We start from the raw sequence: 20,764 nt of genomic DNA on the forward strand, positions 1-20,764 counted from the left end.
GACCCCAGCTAAACTTGCCAAAATATACCATTTGTCTGATAATAAATGTTGGAAATGTAAAGAAAATGAAGGAACATTCTTTCACCTCTGGTGGACCTGCCCTAAAGTGAAGGCCTTCTGGGAAATGATATATAATGAGTTGAAAAAGGTATTTAAGTATACCTTCACTAAGAAACCAGAAGCCTTCCTCCTGGGTATTGTCGGCCAGAAGGTGTTAAAGAAGGACCGAACATTTTTTATGTATGCAACAACGGCAGCAAGGATACTCATTGCTAACAACTGGAAAACTCAAGATCTACCCACACTGGAAGAGTGGCAGATGCAGCTGATGGACTATATGCAATTGGCGGAGATGACTGGCAGAATCCGAGACCTGGGAGAAGAAAGGATTGAAGAAGATTGGAAGAAATTTAAGATTTATTTACAAAAATATTGTAATTTGGTTGAATGTTAAGAAGGATGCTTGATCATAAAATAATTGGCCACCACTAAATTAGACTGGAATTTGATGATAAGTGAGATTAAGGAAAACATAAACCTTTTGGAGAATTGTTAGATTATATTTAAATGAGTGGAAATAAGATTGTAAACAAGATGATAATTTGCTTGAAAAAAATTTTCAACGATGTAAGTGGGAGCAGGAGACGTGAGGAAGTCCAAAGAAGTTATGAGATTTTGTTATGATATAACTAATGTTGTTTATTATTTGTGCATTTCTTTTATAAAAAAAAAACCTTAATAAATATTTATTAAAAAAAAAAAATGAAGCGTATGTAACCTGAAGCGTATGTAACCCAAGGTACCACTGTACAACATTAAAACATTAAAATGCAGCCTCATCACAGGAGGAAAAAGGAAAAAGAAAGAGGGGGAGAGAATCAAATTGACTCCAAGCCAAAGGCCAAGTGGAACAATTCTGTCTTACAGGCCCTGCGGAAAGAAATCAGATCCTGCAGGGCCCTGGTCTCATGAGACAGAGCATTCCACCAGGCTGGAGCCAATGTTGAAAAGGCCCTGGCTCTGGTTGAGGCTAATCTAACTTCCTTAGGGCCCGGGACCTCTAGGGTGTAGCTATTTATGGACCTTAAGGTCCTCCATGGGGCATACCGGGAGAGGCGGTCCCATAGGTATGAGGGTCCTAGGCCGTGAAGTGCCTAGATGAAAGCCCATATAAAATTCTTCAAGAAACAGCCTTTTGCACATCCCCCACCCCAGCCTAAGCTAGGAGTTGGGGGGAGAGAGAGAGAGAGAGAGAGAGGAGAGGGGGAGAGAGAGAAAAATGATCACAGAGTTGGAAGGGACGCCAAGGGGTCATCTAGTTCAACCCCCTGCAATGCAGGAATCAAGGCTAATGTGATTCCAGAAAGGGCAACCAAAGATTATCAAAGTCTTCAAACCCAGGGTCTACTTTTAACCCGAATGGGGTACCAACAGTGGCAGAGCTGCATGCTCTGGCACCAGGGGGGCAGAGAGCAGGTGGGAGCAGGGCTGGTGTGCGTCCTGGGGGCATGGTGTGGGGTGTGGCACTCAGTACAGGCAGGGGGGCAGCCGCTCACCCCGCACACCTCTTCCTCCGCCAGTGGGTACCAATTTCTTAATCTTTCACCATACATTTGCAGGGTGGTAGCACTCCTGCTGTGACCCACCTTGAATCGGGCCACAACCCACCAGCTGACGAGACTGCATGCCAAGGAATTGCTAGACATGTGAGCTATGGCCCTTCTTCAAATATGCTTCACATCCTAGTGAAGAACATATGATGTTGCCTTATACTGAGTCAGACGATTGGTCCATCTAGCTTAGTATTAACTACATCAGTGATCTTCAGCTGATGGACTCCCACCATCCCTTAGCCAACTTAGCCAACCATCAGTCTCATTGCACAAAGAAAACTGTCCCATCAGGGAAGAATGTCCCTCACCAGGACATGCTAGTTTTCTATGTGCAGGGAAGGTTGTTTTGTTCTTGTCTCCAGGAGATGAAAGCACTGAAACATGTCAAACCTCTCTCCTACAACATGAAGTTGTGTCCTCTGGAAGAGTTGGAGGATATAGGTATTGCCGGGCTACAACTCTATGCTGCCTGGGGCAGGTGGGATTTGTTCTCCAACGGTATCCAGAGGCGGTGATGGCTGGTGCTCATTGGGATTGGTAGGGCAGAAGACAAGGAGTCCACCTGAAGGTGGCGCCACAGCCAGTAACAGGCAGAGCCAACTAAGTCCATTTTTGACCCCGTCCTCTTCCCTGCTCAGTTCTGCAAAGGCAACACTGAGACTTAAGGTGGAGCAGGAAGTTGGAGGTATGCCCTGGGTCTGATCTGGTTATAACCAGCAAAGAAAGCAGGTGGAGACTGGCTGAGGGCAGAATGGGGCTGGGGGGGGCAGCTCTTCATGTGTCCTAATGGACTGGCTTCCACTGGTCACAGGTTCCCCACACCTAGTATAGAGAGATATATTTGCAGGGCTACCAAGTCATACCTCAAGTAATTTAGGTATTTCTGTTCTTTCTATAATGAATCTACAGCTTGTTTCTAATTTGTGTTTTTGTCTGGTTGATATAGTTGTAAAGGTTTGCAGTCTGCCCTGGAATCTATTCTGACTGACAGCGATATCTAAATATTTTAAAAGAAGGATCACGCTTCCTTAACTGTAGTCTTTCACACACAAACATGCCATTTAGCTATTAAATGTTTAAGGCTAAGGTTGTAACTGTTTCCAGAGGGCTAGCTGCCTTAGGACTCAGCTATACAGCTGCAAATAAGACGTTTTAAGTGTGTTGTAAAGTGCAATATGCAAATGTGACACTAGATGGCGACAGTGAGCTATGGGAAATTAAATATATTTTTCAAAAAAAAAATTTAAAAAGGCATTTTCACAACATTTTTTATATGTGTGTCGATTTCACCCTCGTCTATTGCAGCAAAGCCAATGAAAGGTTTTGTCGCGTGTTTACGGCTAACAATTATTATTATTATTATTATTATTATTATTATTATTATACTATAATACATTTGTCTTAAAGGTGCCACAAGATTCTTCGATGTTTCGGGGTTGTTTCTTTATTTCATAAGATTTATGCACTGCTTAATGGTAAGGGGGAAACTTCAAAAACCTCAAAGCGTTTTACAAAAAGGTTGCAATCCTATACACTTTTGCTTGCTTGCCCGTAAGTCCCTGGGTCAGGCAGTAGGTCAGACTTCTGAAAGGACATTATAGGATTGCACTGTTCAAGGTTATAACAAGAGAAGGCACGGCATGTGACTAACTAGAAATTGTTGCCCTTAGTCGAAGATAATTTAGAAACAATTTATAATTAATCACAACACATTCTCATGCCCGTTTGCTCAGAAACAGGTCCCATTGTGTACAATAGACCTGAATCCCTTAATAAATAAGTTTAGGATTGCAATCCTTAAAAAAGAAAAGGAGGAGGAGAGGAGGCGGCTTTCTGTACATGCTCTGATTCCTCCTTAAAGTCTAACACCAAAAATAGGTTCTGAAGCTAAGTCCAAGACATGCACAGCTAAAATTAATCCCAGACTAGAATACTGGGGATGTGTTAGAGTGTGTGTGTGTGTGTGTATTTGTGTGTGTGATGTCAGTCCAGCGAGGCATGAGGATTAATTCAAACTGTAACCTGGGCTGGGCGGCTGCACTTCAATCTGGGTTACTAGATCAGTTAGCACATTGTACAGATCCTTGTTTACAAGGCGCTGCTGTCTCCCATTTCATCTCACATCTCCCCTCCACGTGTCTGCAGGCACCACTTGTGCAGCCGGAGCTCAATTAGAGCCAACTGTTGACAGGGCGCGGCTGCCACCAAGATGCATCAAGCACACTTCCATCAAATTAAGACCAACTTTATTCACTGTTAAACACCTTCCTGGCTCAGGCTTCCCGGCCGCCCATCCCTCGGCATTTCAGCTGTCAGCCTCAGCTTAGTGGAAAGAATTTGAGCATTAATGTGCTCTCTCTGCTGCTGCTGCTGCTCTGGCAGTCAGTCTACAGTAGGCAGCAAAAGCATGCGGACCTCAATTGAAAAATGTCCTCCATTACCCTAGAGCAGGCTTCCTCAACCTCGGCCCTCCAGATGTTTTTGGCCTACAACTCCCATGATCCCTAGCTAGCAGGACCAGTGGTCAGGGATGATGGGAATTGTAGTCTCAAAACATCTGGAGGGCCGAGGTTGAGGAAGCCTGCGCTGGAGGGAGAGGCTAGAAATGCAGGGGATTTTAACTAAGCATCAACAGAAGCCTCCTAGCAGGAAGAGTGGTTCCACAGCAGAACAGACCTCCACAGGAGACAGTGGGCTCTCCTTTGCTGGGGATATTTCAGAAGGTGCTGGACCACCAGTTGTCAGAGCTGCTGCAGCTGTATCTTGAATAGCAGGTCCTGTACTTAAGCAGGTCACCAGACTGGAGTACAGTGGTATTTCGGGTTAAGAACTTAATTCGTTCTGGAGGTCCGTTCTTAACCTGAAACTGTTCTTAACCTGAGGTCACTTTAGCTAATGGGGCCTCCCACTGCCGCCACGCGATTTCTGTTCTCATCCTGAAGCAAAGTTCTTAACCCAAAGTACTATTTCTGGGTTAGCGGAGTCTGTAACCTGAAGCATCTGTAACCTGAAGCATCTGTAACCTGAAGCGTCTTTAACCTGAGGTACCACTGTACTAGTTCAGAGGCCCTCTTCCAATTCTGTTCTTTTGTGATTCCACAGGCCAGGGGCATTGCAAGGGGGGTGCAGGGGTGCAGTCCGACCGGGTGTCATGCCTGGGCGGGTGACAAAATCCCCATTCCCAGCAGGCTGATTTTCATGACTGACGCAACTGTTGTGAAATTACAGCAGCTGATCACGCAAATATGGCCAGCAATCAGCCTCCCCCTCCTCCAGCGGGTGGCGTTCACACACACACACCCAGCGGTCAGCGGTCGCATCCCCGGCGGGCAGTTTTATGCGATAGGTGGTTGGATTTTCACAATTGGTGGGCAGCACTGGCACCCCTGTATCTGTTTTGCGGCCAGCCCTCCCTAAAAAATGGTCAGCAACTCTGGGCAATGTTCCCAAAAATTGTAATGGGGGGGGGAGGGGTTGACCAAAAAAAATGCACTGGGTACTACCTGCCCTTGTTACACCTCTGTCCACAGCAACCTGTTTTCAGTGCTGGGAAAGGACAGTAAACAATATATGGTTGAATGATAAGAATGCAGTGCAGGCTGTCTCTGATCATACACAGAGGAGCTTTCTCTCATTGTTGAAAAATATCACAGTCTCCCTCCGCCTCCACCCATCTGAGATTAGAAGAGACCTATGTTTTAGGTAGGGAGTGGGTGAATCTGTCAATTTCAGTTTCTCTCTGTTTGTCTCTCTCCTTTTTTAATTTAAATTCAGTTCTCCACAACACTTTGAGATTTTATTTTTTTTAATGTCAGAAAATGTATCAGCATTTTTGTGTGAATTTATCCTAATGTACACATGTTTGTATGCAATTTTGGTTAAAAGACACACTTTTGCAAAGCAGCATTCCCAAATATAATGCATTGCTGCATGTTATTTTTCACTAACATAATGCATTCTTCCATACACCTTACCCAAATATATGCATTTTTGTACTTTGTTAGAACATCTCAGCGTTCAGGAAAGTGCAAATTTTGGAGGATGGCTGTGTCTCATGTCAGAAAGGATGAATTAAGTCAGTTCCCCTTTAAATGAGAGCGCAGTTCAATTTCTCTCTCGTCCCCCCACCCCACCCCCATCCCTAGGTTGAGGCTTGAGCATAAGAATAATTCCCAGGGCATTTGGAGGCTTAGAACATGCTACTGGGATAGCTCAGTTGGTAAAGCATGAGACTCTTAATCTCAGGGTTGTGGGTTTGAACCCCACATTGGGCAAAAGATTCAGGCATTGCAGGGGGTTGGACTAGATGACCCTCGTGGTCCCTTCCAACTCTACAATTCTATTATTCCCCTTTGAGAAATCAGACTTCGAGCAATATGTGTAGAGGTGTACATGAAAGAAAATAACAGAGCAGTGGAAGCACAGATAAATCAAGAGACTTTCTTCCCATGTGAACATATAAAACAGTAATTTCCTACATTGTTTCTACTTCATTATTTTAGAAACGCCAAATCCAATAAATAATACAATATGTATAATGTCAGCTTTATTAGATACGACAGCTTGTTAGCATATATTGTCTTAGGCTTCCCTTTTTTGCAGTCAGAGAACTCCTCGACCCATATCCCCCTCACCAGCAGAAATATTAGTTGCAATTCTGAAATAAAGGTAGTTTTTAAAATAAACTCATTTTCCTTCGCAAGCGCTGTATATACACACTAGCTTCAAAGTATGTTTTACTCCTCAAAGAATTCTGGGCACCATAGTTTATGAAGGGTTGCTAGGAATTGTAAATCTGCGAGGGGTAAACTATAGATCCCAGAATTGTTTAAGGATGAGACTGTGCTTCAAATGTGCTTTAAAGATACAGGATGTACACAGTCTAAGCCACAACATGCACATGTCTTTACACAGCACCCAAGCTACTCAACTGAGAATTCATTGGGGTTTGCTCTCCATCAATTTATCTATCTTGGCCAGGAGTGGAATGCCTGTGGACCTCCAGATGTTGTCAGACTTCAAATCCCATCAGTCCCTGCCAGGATGGCGAGAGTTTTAGACCATCAGCATCTGGAAGGTCACAGATTATCCACCTGTAATCTAGGTTGCAATCTGGCACAAAGTGAAATCAACGTTGTGAAAGTTTATATCCACCTTCTCTGTTGTTGCCATTGGATCATGGCCCAAAATGTCTACTTTCTAAAATGAGAAGAGTTGTTGGGTATCCCTAAACCAGGGATGCGGAAAACCTGTGACCCTCTGGGTGTCATTGGACTACAACTCCCATGGTCCCTGACCTTTCATCTTGCTGCCTTGGCCTGATGGGAGTTGTAGTCTTAACAACAGCTAGGTCTCAGCTTCTCCATCTCTTCCCTGTTACTGGGAGTGGCTGCGATTCTTCGGTGACAAACGAAAGGCACTCTGCAGGTGCTTAGAGTCACCATCCGTGATATCGTATAACAAGAGCTTAAGATTGCTAAATCCTATTGTGGTGCATATGTATGGATCCAATTAAGCTCTGATTGAAAAGCTGGAGTTTGTCTTGTTTTGACGAGAGCTCCAATGTCAGTCTGTATCAGCCAATATGAAATTAAATCTGCCAGGTACTTACATGGCCAAATGGGTCAAGATGGTTGTTGGTCAGCTTGAGTTTTTGGAAGGAGACCAGCTGCCTCATCCAATGGGCCCCAGTGGCTGGCGAGTCCGGGTGCACATATAATCTTCCCGGCATGGCAGGCTCAGCTTTCCCAGTCACTGACCTAACCAAAATCAACACAGTGGGTTTGGTGTTTTGCTTTATTCTCTCAACTACGTTAGAAAATCAGAAAAGGCTGCAAATCAGAGGAGGGAAGAACAGCTTATCCTCCACTCTTTCCAGGCATGGCCCATGCTTTAAAGGTATGTCTCCAAGTGCCTTTTTTTTTTTTTTTGCTCCAAAAATTTCCCCATGAAACCCCACTTTTTAAAGCTTTTGCAGGGAAAGCTCCAGGGCAAAAACCAACAGCAACTGCTTGGACGCAGAGCTTTTAAGCACAAATCTGTGCCAGGAAAGAGTGGGGCAAAATGTAATGGTGAATAAGCCCAGAGAAAGAGAAGAATTGTCAAATGATTTTTCCCTCCCAGTCCTATTCCTCAGACATGCCCCATCCCTTCACTAATTTTGCAGTAGCTAAAGTGGTAGAGTCTGGAGGTGGTACAATAGACTGTACCACATTGCCAATGACAATAATGATAATGTGCAGCAGAGAGGGATGATAGAGTCCTGAAGTCATGGAATGCAGTAGAGACTGCTGTTGATTGGGACTAGTAGGATAGAAGGCATGGAGGCCAACAGTAGAGGGAGCCAGAGAAAATGCCTGGTGGAGTTACTGATTGGTCTATGACAGGCCTAGGCACCAGGCCTGGACTTGGCCCTCCAGATATCTTGGGATTACAACTCCCATCATCCCTAGCTAACAGGACCAGTGGTCATGGATGATGGGAATTGTAGTCCCAAAACATCTGGAGGGCCAAGTTTGCCTATGCCTGGTCTATGATAGGTAGAGCCAATTCATTCTGGTTTTGTTCCCACCATACTCCCTGCTCAGTTTTATGAGACTAAGGAGGAGGATGCCGACAGGCAGCACTACCCCTCCAACTTGTAAGGAAGTGGTCAGGCGGAGGCTGGAAGAGGACAGACTTAGCTTGATGGGGCATTGCCCCCACTTGCCCTAATGGACTCACCTCCACTAACAGAACAGACTGCCTATTACATGCTGCAGCTGAAGGAATCACATTCTTGAATGTGCAAAGTCTGGTAGATTTACCTGAAGTCTGGAGTGGTACAGACCTACCCTACAGTGTCATTCAGCTGTGTGCCACCCAGTATTTAGAGCTGTCCCTACACACAATGCAAAATGGTTGAATTCTGGACCTTTTCGCTTTGTACTTCTCTATGCTCCAGCCAGGCAAATGAGAGGCATTATGAGAGCACATCTTCCAGCCAAGGAAAACCACTCAAGGTGCAAAGCGGAGCCAGTAACGGGTGGGGTCTGTGGGGAGTTCCAAGGGCCAGATAGAGAGGCCTAAAGGGCCACCCTTAGCCTGTGGTTTCCTCAGCTCTGCTTCAATGTATAGACAAATGTTCTTAGTCCAAGGAGCAGGGTATCCCAGGCCACACCAAAGAACAACGGCCCCTTTTGGCTTTGCTCTGTATAGATTTTGTTTTTAACCCTTTAATCTTGCATGGTTTTTTTGACCTATCTCCAAAACAGAATTAGGCTGCATACCATTTATTATCTGCAAATTTGTATCTGTGGTCATCAGAAGGGACAATATCCATTAACAGGATGTACTTTGTTTTGGGGTTGAGTCCCGTCACTTTCACCTTGTAGCTGGGGAACATGCGCCTAAAAGGGAAAGAAAAAGACATGTAAATATTAGCAGAGAGATGCATTGATCTGAAAACATTTGTTCTGGAACAAATTGCAATTACAGTCTTTCGTAGTATAACCAAGATTGAGAACCAGAAAGTAAACATTTCATATGAGGTCCAGTTATCATTAAGGGGTATGATCCACCAGTAAGTTTTCTTACAGCTGCAATCTTAAGCATTTACTCAGAAGTATTCCCTGCTACTTCCAGGTTGGCTTACTTCAAATAAATTTACTTAAGATTCCTATCTCTCCTTTCTGCTTCCTCCCTCTCTTTTTTTCAAAAGAAGTCATCCAATATCTGACGCCTTTAAATAATTTCTCACCCTTGCATCTGTGTAATCTATAGCACTCTCCAACCAGAATGCAGCACTTCTAAATCCCGAGTAAAAGTCGCAAAGTAATTTAAACAGCCCAAAGCAAAACCAAGTGAAAACAAAATGCTGTCATACAGTTTCTAAAATAGAACAAAGAGCTATCAGAGGTGGGGAGCTTCTGGCCTCCAAGATGTTAAGGTAAAGATAAAGGGACCCCTGACCATTAGGTCCAGTCATGGCCCACTCTGGGGTTGCGGCACTCATCTCACTTTATTGGCCGAGGGAGCCGGCGTACAGCTTCCAGGTCATGTGGCCAGCAGCAGCGCACGTAAATGCCGTTTACCTTCCCACCGGAGTGGTACCTATTTATCTACTTGCACTTTGACGTGCTTTCAAACTGCTAGGTTGGCAGGAGCAGGGACCGAGCAATGAGAGCTCACCCCATTGCGGGGATCCGAACTGCCGACCTTCTGATCGGCAAGTCCTAGGCTCTGTGGTTTAACCCATAGCGCCACCCGCTGAGCTATAAAATGACCACTGGCCATGCTGGATGGGAATTGGAGCCCTAGCTTCACAATCCCTGGTTCAGAGTGTTCAACATAGCCATGAAGGTCTCTGGGTGGACGGTCCCTACAAGGCAAATGCAACTCACAAGGAAGGCTAGGAGGATAGGAAACTGCTTTTTACCAAGTTGGGTTGTTGGTCATCTAGCTCAGCATTATCTACACCCACTGACTGGCAGCAACTCTCAAGGGTTTCAGGCAGGTGTCCTTAAACCTACTGGAGGTACCAGGGATCGAACCTGGGACCTTCTGCACATAAAGCAGATGCTCTACCACTGAGCTACGGCCATGTCCCTAAGACATAGGAAGCTGCCTTATTATGAGTAAGTCCATTGGCCCATATAGCTCATTATTGTCAACACACTAACTGGCAGCAATTCTCAGGGGTTTAGACAGTTGTCCTTCTTAGCAGTTGGGGAGCAAGAGAAGGAGGACTGGAATTTTAAGAGCTACTGGTGGAGCTTTTTTTTTTTTTCCTTCCTACATCTCTCTCCATTTTTCCTTGCATGTTGTGTCTTTCAGATTGCACACCTGTCTTGCTATTGATTTCTTTTTTTAAAAAAATATTTTTATTCATTTTACAATACAAAAATATAAAAACACATAAGAAAACTTATCACATATACATTTTTTTGTGCTTCCCTCAGCTCTTCTGCAAATCCTCCATTTTAATTGCTACTGATTTCTGTAAGCTGCTCTGCAATTGTATTTGCAGTTGTGTTTTGTAAGTGTAAAGGTAAAGGTAAAGGTACCCCTGCCCAACAGGGCCAGTCGTGACCGACTCTAGGGTTGCACGCTCATCTCGCTCAAGAGGCCGGGAGCCGGCACTGTCCGAAGACACTTCCGGGTCACGTGGCCAGCGTGACGAAGCTGCATCTGGCAAGCCAGCACACGGAAACGCCATTTACCTTCCCGCTATAAAGCGGTCCCTATTTATCTACTTGCACTTAGGGGTGCTTTCGAACTGCTAGGTTGGCAGGAGCTGGGACCGAACGACAGGAGCTCACCCCGCCACGGGGATTCGAACCGCTGACCTTATGGTCAGCAAGTCCTAGGCACTGAGGTTTTACCCACAGCGCCACCCGCGTCCCAGTTTTGTAAGTGTACTGCTGTAAAAATAACTTTTAAAAAACTATCGGGTATGTGGAAAGCAACATTAATTCTTGTTAAGCATTAAAGACTAACAGATTCACAGAAACATAGATTTGTAGAGTTGGAAGGGACTGCAGGGGTCATCTAGTCCAACCCCCTACAATGCAGGAATCTTTCACCCAATGTAGGACTCAAACCCATGACCCTGAGATTAACAGTTATGTTTATATTGTTTACAAAAGTTGGGTGCCTGCCCCTCTCTCTGCCAAACAGAGGCAAGAGCCCATGGGGCTCCTTTGGAGAATTGAAGACATGACAAGAGACTGTCACAGCTTTAAGAAATACTATATATTCACATATTTACTCCTTCAGTCTGCACGGAGGGAGTCCAGATATAACAGCATGGTCATCTCAAGAGCGGTTTGCTCCCCACCGCAGTGCAGCACTCCAGTCTAAGGCATCTCTCTTCATTCTGCTGCTCCTAAACGCTAAGCCTCCTTTATTCCTTTATTATTATTGCATTCTAATTGTGCTTTTGATGCTTTGAAATACTAATGATTAACCCCCTCAGGTGTCACCTAACAAAGGAGTTCTCCTGACCATCAACACTTGCTGATTGACTACGGTTAAAGACTGGTACACACTTTGGACATTTACATAGGTTAATTAACGCTTCACACGCTAGTTGCTGGTGCTCAGAAGTAGGAACACACATTCCAATGCACATGGATCTTGATTACATTCTCAAAGTCCAAGCACAGTCTTTACACATAAGCACGATTTAGACACCTCAACCCCCTTCCGTAACTTCCTTTCTAATACACATTGAGACTTTCTTATAACATATCCCAGTTATAGCATACAAGTTCTAATTACCGGTAAATCCTAACATTTACTATACTGTACTTAAACATCTTAGCATTACAGATCTATTACAATATCAATGCACACAAGCAAGAGACTTTAAAGCACTTCTGTGGCATCCAAAATTTTACTGAATAAAATCACACTTCTAAAACATACTTTATAAACGCTCTTCCTTTTTAAATTTGAAAGTCTTTAAGACTCTTGCTGCAACAGACCTATGGATATAATTATATGTTTGCATGTGTGCATGTACATTTACATATATAAACTATTTCTATAAAATATACTTCACTGCATAACAATTATATGCATTATACATACATAACATTGAGTATATATGAGTACTTATTATTATTATTATTATTATTATTATTATTATTAGAATTTATATACTGTCCTATACCTGGAGGTCTCAGGGCTGTTCACAGAACAAAATCAAAATGCAAAACCACAAATTATATAATCAAAATAAAAACAACAACCCAATAACCCCCCCCATGTACACACACAACACAACACAACTTGTCTGTAAGGTACCTCCAAAAGAACCACAGGAAGAAACTTGTTTGAAACTGTATAATTGTCTCTTTTTTTCTGTTTCAATTCTAGGCCAGAATCCAATTAACAATAAATCTAGAAATGGAAGGAACCAAAGGCTGCAATCCTGTACCTGGAAGTGAGTCCAACTGAACCAAAGCAGATTAACTTCCAGGTAGACAGGTATAAGATTTCCTTGGACTCTGCTTCTCCTCCACAAAGGCATATACACTGTGCCACATGGTAAACATGGATAAGGGCTGTAGCTTAGTGGTACAGCATTTGCCTTGCATCCAAAAGGTCCCAGGTTCAATCCCCAGCATCTCCAGGTAGGATCTGGAATGTCCCCCACCTGACATCTTGAATTGAATCATTTCCCGCCCATGTAGAAAATACAGAGCTAGATAGACCAAGGGTTTGATTCAATAGATGACCACTGCCTATGTTCCTGAACTGCTTTTGAGATGGAAATTTAAATGGACATGCTAAAGCAGTGGGGAGATGGTAGTCACTGTATATAAAAAGCAGGGAGGGGTGCCTGAAAATCCTGTTTGCTAAGACAAACTGTTTGTGCCACTAAGCAGTTCTTTGCATCCTCAAAACTTAGAAGTGAGTTGCAGCAGGGTCATCAAAACTGCAGTAGAACTTTGCTCTCTTCTTCCTCCTGCGGCTGATGCAACGGATGTGAACTAATCAATGCTCCATTCGCTAATTCTTATACGTAAGAATGTATGAATAATCCTAGTGGATCAGGCAATGGCCCATCTATTAATTAATTAATAGCGCCACCCGCTATTAATTAATTAATTAATTAAAATTGCATACTGCCCTTCATCCAAAGATCACAGGGCACTTCACAACATAAAAAATACAACCACAAGCAGCCAGGATTCTCTACGCACAAATTTGGAAGGAAAAAGTTCCCACCCAAGAAGAATGGATAAGAAAAGTGATGGAAAACATGGAATTGGCAAAGTTAACAGTTAAAATAAGAGAACTTAATGGTGACTGTTTTTTGGAAGAATAGACTATTTCAGACTATTTAAAGAAATATTATAGTATGATGAATTTGCAAGCAGGATTTGAACTATGAGCAACAGAAGGAATTAAAGATTATTGCATTGTTGTTATGGTATAAGAGAGAGGTGATAGGGTGCAGCAAGGGGAAGCAATAAAAAAACATAATGGAAAATGGGGTGGGAAGTCGACAAAACAACAGAAAAAAAATATTATGTATTGGAATGTACTGTATATGTTTTTTTGTGTGTTTTTTTTGAAAATTTAATAAATAATCACTGGGGGGGATACAGCCAGACGACCATGGGCAGCTTACAGGCAGGATCTGAGCGCAACAGTACTCTCCCCGCCTATCGTTTCCAGAAACTAGTACCTGCAGCATACTGCCTCTAGCGGTGGAGGTACAACATAGCCAGGGTGGCTAGTAACCAATAGTGATTATAGCTATCCATCTTAATTCTAAAGCATTCTTATAGCAGACAATATAAAAATATAATATATAATATATAATATATAATATATAATATATAATATATAATATATAATATATAATATATAATATATAATATATAATATATAATATAATAATATAATATACAAGGGGAAGGGGGAGAAACAACATTGTGTTCCGAAACGGAAACACAGAATAAATTGCAGCAAATCCTAAACTCCTCAAACGCAGAATCTTCCAGTCAGACCCTGCCATTCATTTCAACAGGACTAATTTCAAAGCTGGAGTAGAAACTAAACCTTAAAGCATAACCTCCAGCGCTTGTGGTGGAGCGTATTTTTGGAAAACCATAATTGGAGGCGGGATCAGAACACTTTTTTTCCCTCAACACTGAGAGGTAGAGATAGCGCCCTTGCGAGTTATGCTATGGTAAATATAGAGGCGAGGAGGTCAAATAGTTTATGAAGGACCCTTCTCAGATCTGATTGTTTTGATGTCACTGGGTCTAGATTTGCGCATATATATATATATATATAGCAAAATGAAAACATGCCGAATCTCTTACTGTGTCTATAACGCGCGCGCAAAACTGAGAAGCGCAATGGAACCCCGTAGTACGATCCTATGCATGTTTACTCGAAAGTTCTGTGGAACTTACTCGCAAGTAATTGCGCGCAGAATCGCAGTCTAATGGTATACATAGTATTCACTGCGTTAATTTCAAGCATTCACCTGTCCCTAAACTTGATACAACCTAAATAACTAATTAACAAAACCAGAGCAAGCTTGAGTGAAGTGTTGTTTGTGCTTTTATGATACAAACAAGCAAACACATTAAGAAAAGGGGAAGCACTTTGGGTTGATACACTAAGCCCTATTCAGAGGGAAATGACTAGCCTACGTTCATTCATTTCTGTGGATCTACTCTGAGTAGGACTTACTTCTGAATTGACATGGTCAGGATTGTGCCACCGAAACTGGCGGGCCTTTAGATGGTTTCATTTTGTCTCGATTATTGCAATGGTTACCCTGCGAAAATAACTGGAAGAGTTGCGGCAGCACCTAAACTTGTTTTAAAAGGGGGGGGGGAGAATCTCAGGAGAAACAAAACTTCTCATTTTTCCCCCACCACCCGTGGATCAAAGCCAAACACTTTTCAGAACAGAACTCTCCAGCCCCAGTCTGTTCTATGCACGCCCGTCTACTCAGAAGTCAACCTCGCTACGTTCATTTACTCCCAAGTAAACGCGCCAGGCATTGCAACCCAAGACGTGCTTGACGTTGGCCAAACTCGCCTGCCTTCTATATAGTGCACGCATCGCCCTAATTATCGCATCCACCAACCTTAAGATCAATTCTTCGAAATATTCCTGCAAGGAAATCTATTCCGAGAGCTCCAGTGTCACTCCTGATATTGCATTTTTTGTGACATCAGATCCTGCGTATTTTTCACTGGGCAGAAGCCTTCAAGGCACGTCCGGGCTGCTATAACGCACCCGGAAATGCTTCTTTACATTTCAATGGGGTTCGCAAAGGAACTCCCCCTCCCTCCGAGGACACACACAGCCCTACAAATGAATCGTGTTTCTTCGTCTTTTAGGGAAGCAGGCCGATATTTCATTTATTTATTTTTTCTCCACAGAGCCATTAACTTACCTAAAAAATATCCAGCCCCGCCTTTTGACCAAAAGAAAAACCCTCGAGGCGGCTTACAACATTGTGGTAAGACTACAATACGCAACCTCGGTGGAAAACCACAAAGGCAAGTGGATATAGAGAATAAATTTAAAATGGGCGTCAAGTTAATAAATAAAAATATTTAACTAACTGACCAACTGCATCGCAGATAACTCGCTTCTACCACCACCACCCATTATAAAGTCTGCCCCCCCCCAAAAAAAAAAATCTTGGCTACGCCCATCACACACGCACACATCTAGTGAAAATGAGTCTGTCTCCACCAGCTCCATCACCCACATTCTGACCCCCCCCAAAAGAGAAATATCTGGATTCTTACCTTCCAGCTTTGGTTATAATCATTTCGGTCCCCACGTCATGAAATTTGAGCCATAATTCTCGCTCGTGTAAGAACACTTTGATTCCCTCCATGCCCTGCAAAGAAGAGCAAATGGCAACGGGCAAATCATTATACAACAAGGGCAGGTGGGAAGGCGGGAAGGCGCCTTAGACTGAATCAGACCAGCAGTCCACCTATCTCAGTGTTGTCTACACTGACTAGAAGCAGATATCTAGGCTTCCAGGCAGGAGACATCCCAGTCCTGGAGAGGCTGAGAATCGAACCTGGGATCTTCAGCATGCAATGTGACGTACCCGTTCCCCAAATCACGGGGATATCAAGGGTGTTTATTCCCCGCGCCCATCAATAGCTGATGGCATGTCTTTTTCATGCCACACCTTTTCAAGTGTATATCCCCCACCGCTTTACTGATGATGATGATAAACTTCGATTGATTTGGGAGCAAATCCCACTGATTTCACGGTGGCTTGTTCCCTAGTATACACGCATAGGCTCGGGTTACACGGGTGTTCCTAAAAAGCCAACAGTGAACGTGGAAACGGGGGAGAGACGCGTGCTTCTTCCAGGCACACGCGGCCAGGAGACGGGATTGGCTGTGGCTCCTGCTGAGAGTACCTCCTCGGTGGCAAACCCGAGTTTCTGACTGCGTAACGTGTGAAACGACCTCCAGAGCGAGAGACAGAGCAAGGGAGAGTGCTAGCGGACTTGGCTGCACTCCACGGCGGCTGTTATCCCTTCTCAGTGAATAGAGGCTTGCCTAAACTAGGCTTGTGGTTTTTATCTCCCGAAATGGCGAGGCAGGAGGGGAGGGAGGGAGGGAGTGGGCGAGAGACGGGACAGTCCGGCTCATGTTCAAAGACGCTTCGCCGCTCCAGGCCGGAGATCTGCCCAGCGCCAGCGGCCATGAGAGCCGCTTGGAACTTTTCTGATAGGAGCCGGCCTGATAGGCTCCGAGCCAAGAGCATCAAAATAGCAGGCGCTATAATAGGATCGGAGGCAAGGAAGGTTTTCCTGAGAAAAAAGGCAGCGGGGTGGGATGGGGAAGAGAGAGCAGAGAAAAAGGAGGGGTGAGGAGGAGGAGGATGAAAAGCTGACCCCTGGGAAGGAGGTTATCTCTGCCTTGCAGTCACTTACCGGCCCATCCTTACGTCCTTCCAGAGTTTCCTTTATTGGTTGCATTTATATTCCGCCGCCCCCGCCCCCCGCAGCTCAGTGCAGCCTACGTGATTTCCGCCCCCCTCCACATTTAATCCCCACAGCAACCCATTGAGGTACGTCGGGCTGCTTTGCCCAAGGTCACCCATGTGAACATCACAGGGCTGAGCGGGGGATTTGAACTCGCGTCTCACAGGTCCTGGTCCAACGCTCTAACCGCTTCCCCACACTGGCTCTGAGATTACATGGCACAAAGGCGCGGTTCCTATCCTACTGCGTTTCTGGTTCAGGTTCTGGGAAACGAGGCCAACTCGATGGAGGTCAAGTTGAAAGTGCATTGGGTTAAGACGTCCAAATGCACAAATACGAACTCGCCTCCGCGGCTTTCTTATGTACGTACACGCCTGTTGTCATAATCATCCACGCTATTTTATTATTTCCATTAGCCAGATACAGCTTCATCTACATATCTGCATCTCTACCCAAAAAATAAGGATAATTATAATAATATATCTGTGTCATTAAGGGCAGTGTTCAACCAGTTTGTCTGTTTTTCCTTACCCGCCCTTCACCAGACGGTTCCAAGGCAGTTTAATTGAAAACACCATTCAACTACAATCCTATGCACATATCCGTGGGAATAAGTCCCATTAAATTCAATGGGGTTTTCCTTCTGAGTGGTCACATTTAGGATTGCCTTGCTGAAGAATTGTGATCCTGTTGAAAGCTGAGCACGCCTAAGCCCGCGGAAAGCAACAGAGGAGAATCCCACCCAGTGCCTAGGACGGCAGCCCTGTTTACTCGGGAGAAACTTTCTTTGTTCAACTGGACTTACTCCCTAGTAAGTGTGCAAAAGGACTGCGCCGCTCCTGGGTTCCTCATTTCCGATGGGTACAGTGGAAATGCATTTGGGGTTTACCGAAGGTGGGGGTTAAATGTAACATTTGGGAAGCAAAAGTTCAACTCGAATACTGCAATCCTATGAGGCCCATTGTAATCAATGGGATTTACTTCTGAGCGTGCCTGCATGCATTGCCCCCCCCCCCCGCCCATCAGCCTTGCTTCCCTGACACACTGGACCTCCCAAAAAGAGAGAGAAGGGGATAGGTTTCCCCTTAGCTATCAAGCCCACCGTTCAAAATTTGACCCGGTCGATTAATAGCAGATTAATCAACCTACACTTTAGTTGACTAATCGACTGGACCGCTGCAGCCGTGCTGCGCATCAGCTTCGTGCTGATGGATCGTTTTGACAAATGGAACGTTGGCTTATTCCCTATCACAAGCCGGGAGAGCTCGAGAGTGCGATCCTACGCATATTTATTCAGAAGTAAGTCCGAACTAGTTCGAGGAGGCGAACGCTTGAGAAAGGCTGAAATCCTACACCCACTTGATCTCGAGTAAGCCCCACCGAATCCTGAATAGATAGCGATAGGATCGCGCGCCTTAAAAGTGCCTAGAACCTCTACCGGGGTCATTTCTTTATTTGGAATATGTTTATACTAACTTTTCCAACATCAAAAGTTCTCAATGCCGTTTACACAGCAAAAGGTGGCTTAGAAATCTTTCCAGTTTCCTTCCCTCCCATAATTTTTGTGTTTAAAAACTGGTCAGTAACTTGTAAACACGGGGACTCCGCATACGCGCATTTACCTACGAGTAAGCCCTACTGAACACGGTAGGAATGGGGAGAGCGCCATCCATGGTACTTAACGAGGCTTGCTTTGGCCTAAGAGATTAGGCCACCGTACATTTAAAGCACACTCCCCTCCAAAGAATCCTGAGAGCTCTAGTTTGTTGTGGGTGCTGGGACATGTAGGTCTGCGAGCGGGTGAACTACAATTCCCGTTGGGAGCGGAGGGACATGCTTTAAAATGTATAACGTGCAAGGGAGGGAGAGAATGAGAATGAGGCAGCCATGCTGATTTCCCAGTTCTGTGATGCCTAAAAGAGAAATCGTTTTTTAAAAAACAAAATAACCTAAATATAAATAAAAGAGCACACCCCATTTCGCGGGGCTCGCTTCTGCATAGTGATCCGAATGCATGTTGTGTTTTTTTAAGATCCTGAACCAAAGACTCACTCCCATCACAAACGGCAGCGAAGCAACTCGCTAGAAGCAGCCGAAGCAAGGGTAGATATCAAGTCCTCCCGGCCAAGCCAAGAGCATACTGCATATTTATTTGCAGTAATGGGCTGGAGGGAGAGGGAGGATCGGTTTCGAGAAACCAGATGTTGGGACGTCGAGAGACAGACCCAGCCCGAAGGATCAAGGCTTGAAACCTCGCGGTCGTAAATGTATTGCACGCTCAGGCACTCCCTACACACGCGAACTTTTATTTTTTATTTTTTTCCTAAACATCTCTCCTTCCAAATAATTGGATGCAAATAAATGTACTTAATTCTTTATTCGCGTACGGCTCTCGCCGCACACGTATATCTCGGGGAGCGTCCTCACGATCATTTAAACCAGATTCGTTCCCAGTTCCCTTTCGACTTCCTTTTCTGCGACCCTTACGCCGCCCTCGCAGTGAGGAAAGAGTGGGACGCGGTGCGCCTGCGTATGTATTTGCATTTTACTGCCGGCGCAATCTATCCAAAGCGACCTTAGTTATTGTGGTTGTGAGCAAGAATCTGGTGATGTCAGTTTATTCCGGGATCGATTGACGCGGACTGCGCGGCTGGCTTACATAACCAGGTCTACTACAAACTGTATTTGAGGCGGGAGCCAGGAAATGAATCCGAATGGGTATTACAAATACGAATATTTTCCCTGTCCTTTAACGGTACCCCCAAATTTTCCTGCTTGCGAAGGACGGTCTCCCTCACTCAATAGCCGTGCTCGCCTTTCTGCATAGCAGAATCAACGCATTCCAGACTCCATCTCTCCAAATATATATATATATTTCACTGTACGTGATTTTTGGGGTGGAGATTTTTATATTTGTTTTATTCCATTGTATTATCTTTCTCCAATTGTACCGTTACAGGTGGGATTTACAGTGAATAATAAATAATGAAATGAAACTGCCTTTCAGCACAGTTTTAACCACGTCTACTCAGAAGTAACTCACTTGAATTAAATGGGGCCTACTCCCAGGTAAGTGGGGTTGTTACGACTGCAACCTAACTAACCTATTATTATCATTCATCAACGTTAGCCCTACTCAGAGAAGACCTAATGAAGTGACCCCCCCAGTCATATTTATTGATTTTAATGGGCCTACTCTGAGTAGGACTGTCCTTGGATACACAACCCATTACTACTACTACTATTATTATTATTATTATTATTATTATTATTATGGATTAAAAGAACAGAGGAGGAGTAATGGGGTTGTCTCTCATTAGTTCCCACTTTCCCAAAGCATTCCCACCCCCTGCCTCCCCCCATTTGTGCCCACTGCGGCGGCTTACCTGTTGGGTGAAGGCGGCCTGGGGCGAGGAAGGCTGTTTGCTGCTGGCGCCCAGCTGACTCTCCGGCTTCCCGTCGCTCGCTAGCTCCTTCGTGTCTGAGTCGACCGGCGTGGTTGGGAGCCCGAAGCCTTCTTCGGCATCCGCCATGTTCTAGGCTGTTGAGCCCCCCCGCCCCACTCCTATACAACAGCGAGAAAGACAGACAGACAGACAGACAGACAGAGAGAGAGAGAGAGAGGGGAGTGGTGAGTCTTGGCGGTGGTGCAGAGAACGAGAAGAGACCCAC

General features: G+C 44.6%; 1 protein-coding gene across 3 annotated transcripts in view; it reads right to left on the bottom strand.

The window, feature by feature from the left end:
• The window catches only part of TBX5 (T-box transcription factor 5), a 100,091-nt gene that overhangs the window by 22,348 nt on the left and 56,979 nt on the right, over positions 1-20,764 (bottom strand). For all 3 annotated transcript variants that reach the window (XM_081841936.1, XM_081841937.1, XM_081841935.1), the window contains exons 2-5: positions 20,479-20,657; positions 15,887-15,981; positions 8,882-9,001; positions 7,225-7,372 (exon numbers count right to left, since the gene is read on the bottom strand). In XM_081841936.1, the coding sequence (XP_081698062.1) occupies positions 7,225-7,372; positions 8,882-9,001; positions 15,887-15,981; positions 20,479-20,625 (510 nt within the window). In that variant the 5' untranslated portion in view covers positions 20,626-20,657. The remainder of the gene's footprint in view (positions 1-7,224; positions 7,373-8,881; positions 9,002-15,886; positions 15,982-20,478; positions 20,658-20,764) is intronic.

The sequence above is a fragment of the Podarcis erhardii genome (genome assembly GCF_964252035.2).
Source record: "Podarcis erhardii genome assembly, chromosome: 15".
NCBI classification, from domain to species: domain Eukaryota; kingdom Metazoa; phylum Chordata; class Lepidosauria; order Squamata; family Lacertidae; genus Podarcis; species Podarcis erhardii.